Here is a 12380-nt window from a genome sequence, read left to right as displayed (position 1 = left end):
GAGACCGTAAAAAACAGGAAAAAAAACTTACAAAAATAAATACACTGTCCAGGCAGGCTTATTGCCAGTGCCCGTGATCGCCAGTAGAAACACGACGACGCGTGAAGCTTTTTTCGTTGTTGTGTTGTGACTAGCCGTACCACCATTGAGCGGTCGCCGCCTGTCAGAATGTCAAACGGCTCCGGAGTTGATTTCTGTAGTGTATTCAACAATATGGTCTTGCAGGAAATTCTTCCCAAGCCTCCGAGAGAGCTGGAGAGTATTAGTCTGAATGCCATATCGAATCCATAAGGTGACCCCCACGCAACAATCATCCCCACCGACTCCAGCTGTTGTGCGAAATTTTAGGGAAGGAAAAAACAACTCCTTCAGAAAAGTGGAGCTTCGTATTCGATCACACCACTGGAAGTTGCTTGGCCTGGGTGGTGTGCGCGTTCGTGTTGTGTGCACCTTTTATGGGTTCGTGTCGAGGAACGGGCGGCGTCACCGTGTGTGTCACCCTGGCGTTTCTACGCACCGATCACTTCCTTGATCGCTCGTGTGATGACGCCTTCGCACGCTAGACGCCAACGTTATTTGCGTATTTGATTCGCACCACACTCTACGGTGAGCGCAACACCCGAACTGTGTGAAGTAGTCTCGTTTTATCAAAAGTGTACCTCCAAGCGACCAACAATATGGTACCGCAAAAGGGAGGCTACAGCTTTAAAAGCTTTCAACAAGATGGAGCAGAATTTGAATATCACACTAGAAATAAACACAATCAGTTATCGATCCCAGTAGTAATAATGTAGGATCTCGTTTTGTCCTTTAATCCTGTAGTTTATTAACTTAGAACAGTAAAGACAAACATTGCAAAACCAAACCACCAATAGCTAGCCCGGACAGGTGTCTGTGTGCATGGAAACTAGTTTATTGAAAGACTTGCTATCTCTAGCCAAAGTCCGATTTCTTCACCAGGTTGCGTCACGTGGTCGAGGCGCTTGCTCCCCAGCTTCCTTATCGAGTGGAGCCATAATGAAACCGGGGAACCGGTAGCCCAGCACGCAATGATCGCTAGATAGGCTAGTTCACGCCCTTAACCACGATGCGGTGTTGAAAGAAAAAAAGAAAATAAAAAAAATGGGCTCAAAGCACACGTTGACGCTAATTAATACACCATGCTGCTGCCCTAATTATATTTCGCATATTAGCCGACCGTCGTTAAACTTGTCGCGAAGCTAAACAAACCACTAACCCGCGTCGTGCAGGCAGACCGGCGGAGAAAGGCACGTTAACCTGGTCATATCAGGAAGTGGTGCTAAGTACGTAACCAAAATGACCCACATTAAAGGGTGACCAGGTATCGTCTAATTTAAGGCATTCTGGGCAGGGAGTGGGCAGCAGAGACAAAAGAGTTTCGATAATTTATTTCGAAATCAAGATTTCCTGTAAACTAACTTTGTAAATATTTCAATTACATTTTGCTTTTTGAGCTTGATTCACTTCTTCACTCCGAAACAGCGTAATTTCAAATTTGTAAAATTTCAAATCTGCATCTGCAATTGTTAGTAAAATGTCCAAACTAAAGAATAGATCATACGAATTACCATTAATATTGCACTGTATACGGTGTTGAGCCTACTTGAGAGATCCATCATTTTTATTATCTTATGATAGGTTAATGTTAGGTAAATTTTACAACTTTGTCGTCTTTATTAGTTTCTCCTTTCTTTTGCTCTATGAAGCTTTTCAATTATTATTTGTTGCTTATTTTTATTTATTTATTTTACGCTACCAGAACAAAACAAAAAACAATGTGCACTACTTTCCCAGAACTTCCAAAAAGACCGTATTGCCATGTAGTTGTATTCGCAAAGCATTTTTTTAAACTAAAACTTTTCAAACTGCTTTCATTTATCTTTCCTAATTTTATTTTTTCGAAAAAAAAACAACCACGTCTTAATGCTTATATCTTTTCTTCCTTCAGTGTGCAATGTTTCGAGCAATAGCGACTATAGCCCCATTCATGCCCACAAAGTGTGCCAAAGTTGCTCCAATTTTTTCCAGATCTTATCTCGCTTCCGCAGTTGTCATTTTCCACTTATCTGCGGCATATAATTATCTTCAGCAACCTGCAGGAATGTGCGACCGAATGTACGATTCAAACATCGGCAATCCCGTCGTCGTATCTGTCGCGCACGGAATTTATGAATGACTATAAAGATTAAAACCTCAAACTGCGCTTAAAAGCGGTCTGCTTTTTTTTATAAATGCCTTCCCTTTTGCAGGGGGGACGGTAGAGCATAGCTGTGTAAGTGTGGTAGTGTCTGGGGATCGTTTGCCAAAAAAGCAACCATGGACAAATAGATCGAATTCATTACACGTAGCTCTCTCCCCCGTTGCCAGGACGCTCGGCTCAACCGCAACGCATCCAGGGTGACAATCGACCACAGTTGCGTTGGCCGTTAAAAATATACTCTAGCGCCACACGCTTCTCCTCCGCCGGTGACATTCGTTGACCACCAGCAATGCACCGCCGCACGTCTTGCGCGACGTAGAGTTGAAGTGACTGCACAGAGACAGGAGTAAACCATTAGAAACGAGCCCTGACGCACAACCGCGAAGCAAAGTCAACAGTCACACACAAAATACACCGTTCTTTGAGTGATCTTATCCACACCAATGTGTGTACTCTTTATGAGCGACACACACACACACACACACACACACACAGACACTTATAAGTGCGTCGAGGGATTCTATATCCTTGGTAAGCGAGAAAAAAAGATAAAAAACGAAACGGGAATAAGAAAGAAACCTCGCTGGGAACATATCAACGCACAAAGGGGGTCAGTTTGTGCGGAGAGTTGGTACAAAATTAGAACTGCAATCCACGGAATGGTGCTTTCTCTCTCTCCCTCTCTCTCTCTCTCTCTCTCTCTCTCTTTCACTCTCTCTCTCTCTCTTTTTTGTTTTTCATTAAACGATTCAGCTCTTGAGCGCCTGGTTCACAATTTTCCCCTCCGTGATGTTTGTTTTTCATTTAACTTTTCCTTGCGCACTGTGCTGAGCCTGTGAATCTCCACACACTTCGACCATATTCTCGGTTTAGAATTGGTGGACGAGGTGCAGTATCTACTAGTAAAAACAACAACCAAACACACACACGCATAAGTTTTCCCTCGAGCTCGCACGGGTGTGCCGATCCGATTGGTGGGAGGACTATTAATAGCCGGGCGGAGCGGATTTTTGCCGATTTTCCACTGTCACTTCAAACAACAACAATAAAACACACAGCCACAGACACGGTGTACAAAACTGTTAAAGAAATAGCCCGGGATAGCAAGGCGGGACTTGAAAGCCCCGCTTAGAGAAGCATTAGCCGATCATTAGTTTGCTTTTGATGAATGAGTTGAGTGATGAGATTGCTAACGATTTTGTTAAGTTTCACATTGCATTGAACAGATAAAACGAATAAAACTGGGTATAAATTTTTCTGTTCTTCCAGGGTTTTGAAATTAAACATATATAGTGTGCGAAACCGATTCTTTTACTCGAACAACCCCAACATACTCATACAATACTAAGGAAAATCAATGGACTGTGATGATTGAATCGAGTCAGTGATCCGGGCAACATTCAAGACAGTGACCAGCTGTTGGCACATAACTCTATTTAAATGCAGTACGGAGTGTACAAGGCACGTCGGTTTGAGTAATTACGAAATCAAACGAAATTAATAAGATTTCAGTTTTTTTTGTTACACTTAGTCAAAGTTATTTGTATCTGTAAGATCAGAACTATGTAACAAATGCTGATCCCGTGAACGTATAATAGAACTTGTATTTTATTATTATTATCATTATTTAAGAATGACTACATACGATGGACTTTGTTCAGTCTTGCAAACTGTGTAACACAGCGGGTATCTAATCTTAATAAAAATCCTAACGAATGGAATCATATTCATAAAACCGTTAACTGCGCTTAGGAAACAACAATTTACACATGTTTATGACTAGCAAAGTGGACCTAATTATACCAATTCGAACAAACGATAATGAGCTCAGCTTCGTAGTAGTAAATGTCGTTGCATAACTCGCAACAACAAACTTCTAACTGCAACGAAAACATAAAGTATTTTTTTTTTGTGAATACGGCTTTAATTTTTTAAATCCTCAAGTATGCCTTTGCAAGCGAAACGCAACTGCGTCTTAAATTTGGCTTCATCGAACCCGTGTGCCATGTGTGCGACCACTCTACCACACCGGCTGCCACCTTACTCGATCAATACGAGCTCCAGTGCGATCGCTCCAGTCACCAGTTCGGAGGTGCTGGATGACGGTGTGCGAACCAAATTGGGCAACCAAGCCAGCAGATCAGGGCAGCTATAAAGCCGAAGATGCCGATGATGAAAGCAGCATCGGCGATTGAACCTTGTCTAACCATTTCAACTCCAGCCGTCTTACGTCTTACCAAGGCGGCGGTGGTGGTGGTGCGTTCAGGTGCGCCGCCGAACGACGATACAGTTTTGCTTCGTGCATACGTGATGGCCTTGTATTTGCATTCCCTGATCGTATCGAGCCGGAGGAATGTGTGTGTGTGTAATGGAGTAGACCTCAAACGCCCACAGCGGCCCCACACTGCATCATACGGACTCGATGATCTCGGCGCTAGCTAATTTGTGCGTTGCCCGCAATGGTTATACAGCTTCATTGGAGTTCATTGAACAGGTGGAGGTGGATGAGTTCATTCTTGAGCAAAGTATCGTAAAAGTGTATACAATTTATAAACGCGTATGAGCTGTATCATTCATTTCATATGAAGTTGCGGAAAAGGTTGCTGAATAAGCATGTAAGACGAAGTCATGATAGGAAGTTTCAAGTATTCTTCCAATATAACTAAACGTCCAAAACGACTCCGATCCGACTATTGTTAGTGCGATTACGCCACCGCAATAATGGGAACCACTAGTTCCACCTGGAGTCGGAGTCGTTGGAAGTCGAAGTTGTCCGGGTCGGAGTCGTTCGGAATCGATCGGAGTCGCCCGGAGTTGCCCGGAGTCGGAGTCGTCCGGAGTCGACAGGAGTCGGAGTCATTGGGAGTCGTTTGGATTTAACGGAGCCTTTCTGTCACTTCATATACAGGCCTTTGTTTGGAAGGGCGTCTCCAATCGACTTTGCTTCCGAACAACGCCGGGCGATTACGGACGGGGTACAGACGATCCCGAACGACTCCGGATGATGCTGGCCGGTCCTACCTTCCCGAGACGGTTCTCCGAAAATTTTCAGAGCCAGATCAGAGCCGGCACCGAATTTTTGCTAACTTTACCCATCACTACCGCACTGTACCTCAGACGTTCTTCAGACCTGCCACACACCCGTCCAAAGCGAACGGAGGCAAGGAACGATCAATGTGGTAAGCATAACTTAATTCAAATAAATTTGGCAATCTGTTCCCATGGTGCGACCCATTAAAGCTAGCGCATAATAAATCCACCAGGAACGCTAAATTCCCGAACAATGTCCATATGGTGGAGTTGCATTTGTTCGTGCACCGTACGACTGCGCAGGACGGCCAGTATGTGCTGGAGCAAGCCAACAAAAGCGCACGCAACAGAAAGCACATGCTACATTGTACCAAACAAAACGTCCGCTGGCAAGAATGTTACGATATTCACCCACTGCCAGCCAGACCCGGTCTATTATGAGGCGTCCTTCAATGCGATAATGCTGCCGACCGGACCAGGGACCGGAGACAGCCACTTGTGTGAGATACCGTCTAAACATCCACAGTGTAGCTTCCAAACTCAAACTCCTTCAGTCTTTCATCGGTCGGCCAGCATCGTATTGCTTTGTGTGGCTTTCTTTTTCGGCCATCTTCTGGACCTTTCTTCTGGGGTGTTTGGCGATGTTGAGTGTGTGTGAAGGCATGCAAGCGTCTGATGGCCGGAGACGAAGGAGAGACTTTCGACACAAACGCCCGAAAACGGTGCTACTACTTGCAAGCGCAAAACGGTACAGATTCAGCCAGTTGAGGGAGCCAGCCGTTCAGAGGCTGGGGCTGCTGGTGAATAGGTTTCATTATCGCTTTCGGAAATTGAATCATCCACAATGGTATCGTGTACGGTTGCATGGCCAGCAGCCACCATATATTGTGCAACTCGTACAATTTAACGCACTATGACGGAATCCAGCACGGATTTATGATGACGCTGAGCGCGGCACTAAAGTTGTTGCCGGTAGTGTATGGACATAATACGGAGAAGGAAGTGCGATAGGAAAAGTTCATAAATGTTTTGTCTAAAAATAGATATACAATCTAACAGTAGCATCCGATCCAATAAACTGAAGAGTTTTTGCTTGTCAAATAAAACAAAATTCGGAAGAATTTGGCCTTCGTCTCATCTCGGGAGGCTGAATAAAAAAACACGTATTATTTAATCATATTTGTTATTTGCAGAATAAGTAAAAGACCTTCTTCGCACTAGGACTTTATCTCCATCGGAGTGGTGCAGTGGCATAACAACACACAATTAAAGCATTGATTATTAGACCAAACGCAAGGGTTTCTGAGCAGATTGAACCATTCCTTACTTCCAAAAGAACGAAGTGACGCGCGCGCATGGGACACATAATAGTCACCGGCATGCGTTATATCACGTCACAGCCGTTTAAGCAGCCGAAGGAGCTGATCTATTTTCAGCCACCATGTCCCACACCGATCAGTTCGAAACGGGGAGTAGCTGGGCACACCGGGGCCGGGACGAGTCAGCTCGAAAAGCTCCCGCTCGCTTCAAGCACAGCTGCTTCAGTCGTACCGAGAGTGTGTTCACGACACAAGTGTCCTGTGCGACACACGGGCAGTGTGACAGACAAACCGAACTGCCTACACCGTTTTTTCCCGGGACCGGCCGGCCACTGGGGACGACGCGGCCATTCGATCGAGGGTGTGCGAGACTGCCTGCCTTAAATTAGAAACAACCTAACGGCGCACATTTTGCCAAACCCATCGTCCCCTGTCCCCGGGGAAGTTGGTCTCGATTCGAAGCAGAAGATTGGGTTACTCCAAGGCCCCCAAGATCAGTTTGAGTGACCGCTGCGGAGCGCAGGAGACCATATACATGCGCTCCTCACACACTGAAGATCAAAGTATGCACTGAGCGGGCCTGACTTACCTTTTCCTTGGCGCGGCCAGCATGTTTCTGGACGGATTTCGCCAGCAGCATTCCTTTATTTTCTGCCATCGTGCACTGTTGCTGTTTGCTGTCGCTTGCGGATTCGAACGGATTTGGCACACGCGTTACTTCTTTGCTAATTTTCGTACTTTGACCTCGCACACTCACGCTCACTACAACTTCCGGTTACCGGATGTCGTTCGGTAAAACCTTTTTTGGATGGTTTGCGATTGAAAAAAAAGTGAAATATTAATTTTAGAAAAAATCTTCTGTTACATTTTAATTTAACTATCATAACAATTAAAGAAAAATAACACAATAGCGGTCTGTTCTAAAACACATTTAAAAAAACAAGGAGCCTATCTGAAACTGTTTCGTCGGTTGTTTTAAGATAAAATACGTTCACGGTCGTTTTTTTCTATGTTTTCAAAATTTATTCTCGAAAATGAGTTTTCACAACACAGCGCCGCCAGTAAAATATTTTCATTCACATTTAAAGGCAGACAATTTTTCCGACCAGCTTTCCACCAAAATCGACCCAGTTTTCATCAACACGCGGCAGCACTACTGGAATGCACTTTTCCAAAAGGCGAAAATCTTGCACGCATGCACACGTTGTCAATATTCAATCGCAGTAACATTTGCCATTTCGTGCACCAACCACCAGCGAGGGAAATTCCAGATGCAGCTGTGTTTATTTATGTATCCGCCAGTTTTCGCTGCATTACTGCAGCTTACTGTCGACTGCACACCCACACAGCTCCACTCACTAATACACACACTCCCGTGAAGGATAAGCCCATGTATCCAGGCGAAGCAACGATAGCCCCAAACAGAATGCCCAAGAAGACATCCGCGCTCTGTAATTGCGTTGAGTGTGGAGCGTTTTAATTTGCGAACTGGAATATTCCACTTTGAACGAGCACTGTCGGATGGCGTTGGAAAGTTTGTCACTGAAGCGATTGATGCGAGTTGTACATGTATTTTCCGTCCTAAAAAGGATCACTTTAATAATAGCACACTAACTAAAAACACCAGCGCACCGTTCTTCCTACGATTCGCACTACGTGAGAGAGAAAAGCAAAGTAAACAGAGAACGCGATCCAGCCAAACAGTCTGCTGTCACTGCTTGCCTCCCCGGATCGATGCCATTGCGTCATTGTGGCAGCTGTCAATATTGCTTTTTTACCCAGTTTTCCCATAATCCATCCCATAGTTCAGTAGGTATTTACGTTTTTGTTGATAAAACGTTTTAGAAAACTATAAAATAATGGAAATTTAGAAAAAAATGCTTTGTATTCAAGCGAGTTCAGCTTCAAGGAATTTTCAGTCTTAACAATTGATACATTTGTATTGTTATGAACAAACTGTTCATACAATAACCACCGAATACGAATCGCCTTCCACCGCTACCCGGTGAACAAAATTATCTCGCTAGATAAACGCAGAGTGCTCAAGGACCGTAAAGATATCAGGTCAAGTTAAAAGCCCGTTTTGACAGCTAGGTGGAAGAAGAATCGACGAAGAAAACTGACAGTTAGTTTTCCGCGTTTGGCGAACGCTTCAAGTTCTCGAAGGAAAATTTCCATTTTAAATCACGGGCTGTGTTCTAATAAACTAAAATATTCACCCAAATTGATCTCCACCAAATATTGACCATGCAAAACGTAAACAATCCATCAATACATATACAAGCGGAAAACCATCTGTCAAAATCGGAGCCCAGGAAGGGGATCGCCAAAAGCGCTATAACTACACCTCATTCTACATTCCACCTTGAGGGTGCTTATTATTATGACGAACAAAGCAGCTAACTGAATGTTTTAAATAATTTCCCAGACTTAGTCGATACGATATCTATACAGAAGATTTTGCGCCGGGTCTATGAACATGTTGACGTTTGTTCAATCGCAACATTTCTGGATTTTCCTATTTATTTTAAAACTCTTTGCTATTTCCCAAGCGCCACAGATTAAGCTTAAACGACTGGAAAATTGAATATCCATAGGAAAAAAATGAAAGCTTCACACAGCTTCATTGGTTTGATCAATAGATGGCGTATTACAACTCATCATTATATTGCTATCCTTTTCTTGCAATGTGTTTCGACAAGTTTCATCTTATAATGACCTATATAGCCTTCTAACTTTCTGAGCAAAAATCTATATGAATGGTCGTGTGGTCAGATACGTGGGTATCAACACCAACGACCATTACCCAAATCTCCCTTGCTTCAGTACTGGTGGTTTCCGTTGGAGTTTAGTATTTAAACAATCGTATCGCCGTTCTAGTTCTAGCGATGCATAACTTCAATGCGAAACCATACAACAGTACAGAGGAAATGAGAAAGCTCTCCTCCAAGCGAGGAAGCTCCACAGGTTGGGTATCCCACAAACAGATGGCGCCACCAGCTTTTTTGCTATTTTTAGAATGCATGAGTCGTTTGCCGTCTGCTAAACGAAGTCTTTCTATATTCCGTTTAGGTAGAGAATTTGAGGCGTTTAGAAGCCGTTTAGTGGTCGTTTAGTGGATTTGTGGCACTTGGGTTAACAATTTGTGCATATATTCGCTCAAAAAATGTTTTAAAATTAATTTGAAATCACCCAAGTGTCACAAACCCACTAAACGACCACTAAACGGGTTCTAAACGACTCAAGTTATGCATCGAATGGCTAGAACTTGAATGGCAATACGATTGTTTAAATGCTAAACTCCAATGTAAACCACCAGCACTGAAGCAAATGAGATTCGAGTAATGGTCGTTGGTAGGCATGTGTAAAATGAACGAGAATCGCACCGTTCGAACAGTTCGGTAAAGTGCACCAACGAACGAGGTTCTTAACAAAAAGAACGAGCAGGACTTTTGAAAGAAACTGACTGCACCGAACGCGTTCGAACGTTCCGTACAGTGTTCGACGGCACACATAAATGTGGTAATAAAACGTGCAAAATCATATTGCTTTCTCGCTCTTTCTCGCACCGTGCGAACGGGTCGTCAGAGATCAAAATGTACCCTGTTGGTGTTGAAATCGTACCCATACAACTCAATTCCTCGAACGCCGTCGAATTTGTCCAGCAGTATTCGATACGTGTGCTGTTGGTGTGGAAATCGTATCTATACGACTGAATTCATCGAACGCGTTCGAACTGGTGTTCGATCTGTGTTCTGTTGGTGTGTAAATCGTACCTACACAACTGAATTCATCGAACGCGTTCGATCTGATCCGTTAGTGTTCGATCTGTGTTCTGTTGGTATGTAAATCGTACCTACACAACTGAATTCATCGAACGCGTTCGAACTGGTGTTCGATCTGTGTTCTGTTGGGGTATAAATCGTACCTACACAACTGAATTCATCGAACGCGTTCGAACTGGCTCATTTGTGTTCGATCTGTGTTCTGTTGGTATGGAAATTATACCTATACATTTCAATAGATCGAGCCCGTTCAAACGGATTAGTCATTGTTCGCGAATGAACTGAACTGAATTGATTGCGCTCATCATGTTGATCCATATTTAAGTAGTTTTTTTTTAATAGAATCCTTAAGTGTGTATAAGGCATGGGGTACAATATATGCAGGAGAGATTTTTGCTCGTATTAGTTTTTTACATGCTAGTTTTTGGTCGGTTTTGCGATGGATTGTGTTGACCAGACAGCCGAGTGTTCAATGTTTTTAAATGATTGGTTTCAACCGCAGAATGAGTACTTCTTTGGCTACAGTATGCGTCTATGGTGGGTAAATGAAAAAGATAATGAGCGTTCTTTGTGAATAAAAACCTCATGAAACAAAGAACGAAAGAATCGTCGTTCGCGTTCGGTTCTTTTAGGTGAGCGAACTAGTTCGTTCGCGTTCGGTGAAAAGAATCGTCTTGCCCATGCCTAGTCGTTGGTGTTGATACCCACGTATCTGACCACACGATCATTAATATAAATTTTTGCTCAGAATGTTAGAAGGCTATATAGGTCATGAATAGATGAAACATGTCGAAACACATTGCAAGAAAAGGACAGCAGTATAATGATGAGTTGTAATATGCCATCTATCTATCTGCCAGCCTACGAACTTCAAACGGAAAGGGCCCCGATGTTTGATTTTCCAGTCGTTTAAGCTTAATCTGTGGCGTTTGGGTATTTTCCATCCATTTTGGTAGTTATGCAAACGAGTCTTGCAAAAAATCTTACGGTTTTTTTCAATAGACCATAAGATTTTTGTTAATTTGTCAAAAATCAGGCGCGGAGCTCTTTTACACCGGACGAATGTGACAGTTCCCGCGTTAGACGAACGTAGCTCATTTCGGCTGTAGTTGAGGATGATAAATGAAATAATGATACAAATGATTATAGGAGTCAATGATACAAATGGTTAGATGTAACAACACATATGGAAAACACATATGACTCCAGATAGTCGAAGTCTCATCAAGAGAAATTAAGCCTCTGAGTATGAAGACTCAAAGTTTTATAATCCTTTCTCGCTGAACAGAAGAAGAAGAAATGATCAGATGATACAGATGAAATGTAACGCATTGTAACGCTTCTTTTTTCCGTCGACCGTTTTCAGTCCTTTTGGTAGCGCAGCGAAATCCTAGCGAAATTGGTGTCAGTACTTCTCTACATAAATTGTTTCGTTACGGTGGTTTTCGGTGTGTCTGGCAGCGGCATCAGACTCCATATAATTACAATGGAACGCCGCTTATTCGGGCTTATCGGGACACGACCTCGCCCTGATACGTGAATAACACGAATAATACGTACAAGTATATTTGGAATAACTAATTCTGACGGTGCACCTCCCCATAATTTCTTATTCGACAGCTTCCAGAGCGCAACCTCAGGTGGCAAATTGGTTAAGCTAAAGCATAAAAGAAAGCAAATCTTGATTTTTGTTCAATTCAATCAATTCAATCAATTGAACATACAACAAATTTCTTAAATTTTCTAATATAAAGAATAAGTTTTTTGGGTCAATATTTACTCACGTTGCGAATTAAAGAACAAATTCCTTCCCACTCATTCCTTAATGAATAACTATGCGAACCCCGCTAAAAATTAATTAGTCCCGTTGGTTAAGGGGTAAATATATAAATTAAAAAAAATCTTTTTGATTCACATGAACATTGCCGTACATTATTGCATTATCGTGTAAATTGAAATTTAACAGTCAATTGCGTCATTTTTCATTTAAATCTTCTTTCCATCGAAACAAATTTCCTCGGTCAG

The 12380-nt window shown here is 42.9% G+C and overlaps 1 protein-coding gene across 3 annotated transcripts in view; it reads right to left on the bottom strand.

Annotated features, from left to right (window-relative positions):
- Positions 1 to 8294, bottom strand: part of LOC121592078 (myc box-dependent-interacting protein 1) — a 38019-nt gene extending 29725 nt beyond the window's left edge. For 2 of the 3 annotated variants that reach the window (XM_041913348.1, XM_041913351.1), the window contains exons 1-2: positions 8203 to 8294; positions 7160 to 7369 (exon numbers count right to left, since the gene is read on the bottom strand). In XM_041913348.1, the coding sequence (XP_041769282.1) occupies positions 7160 to 7228 (69 nt within the window). In that variant the 5' untranslated portion in view covers positions 7229 to 7369; positions 8203 to 8294. Of the gene's footprint in view, positions 1 to 7159; positions 7370 to 8185 lie in introns of all 3 variants that reach the window. The other variant, XM_041913350.1, reaches the window with a different exon arrangement.
- Between the last annotated feature and the right edge of the window lie 4086 nt (positions 8295 to 12380).

This window comes from Anopheles merus, chromosome 2L, assembly GCF_017562075.2.
Source record: "Anopheles merus strain MAF chromosome 2L, AmerM5.1, whole genome shotgun sequence".
Taxonomy (NCBI): Eukaryota; Metazoa; Arthropoda; class Insecta; order Diptera; family Culicidae; genus Anopheles; species Anopheles merus.
This window is presented reverse-complemented; position numbering and strand designations above follow the sequence as displayed.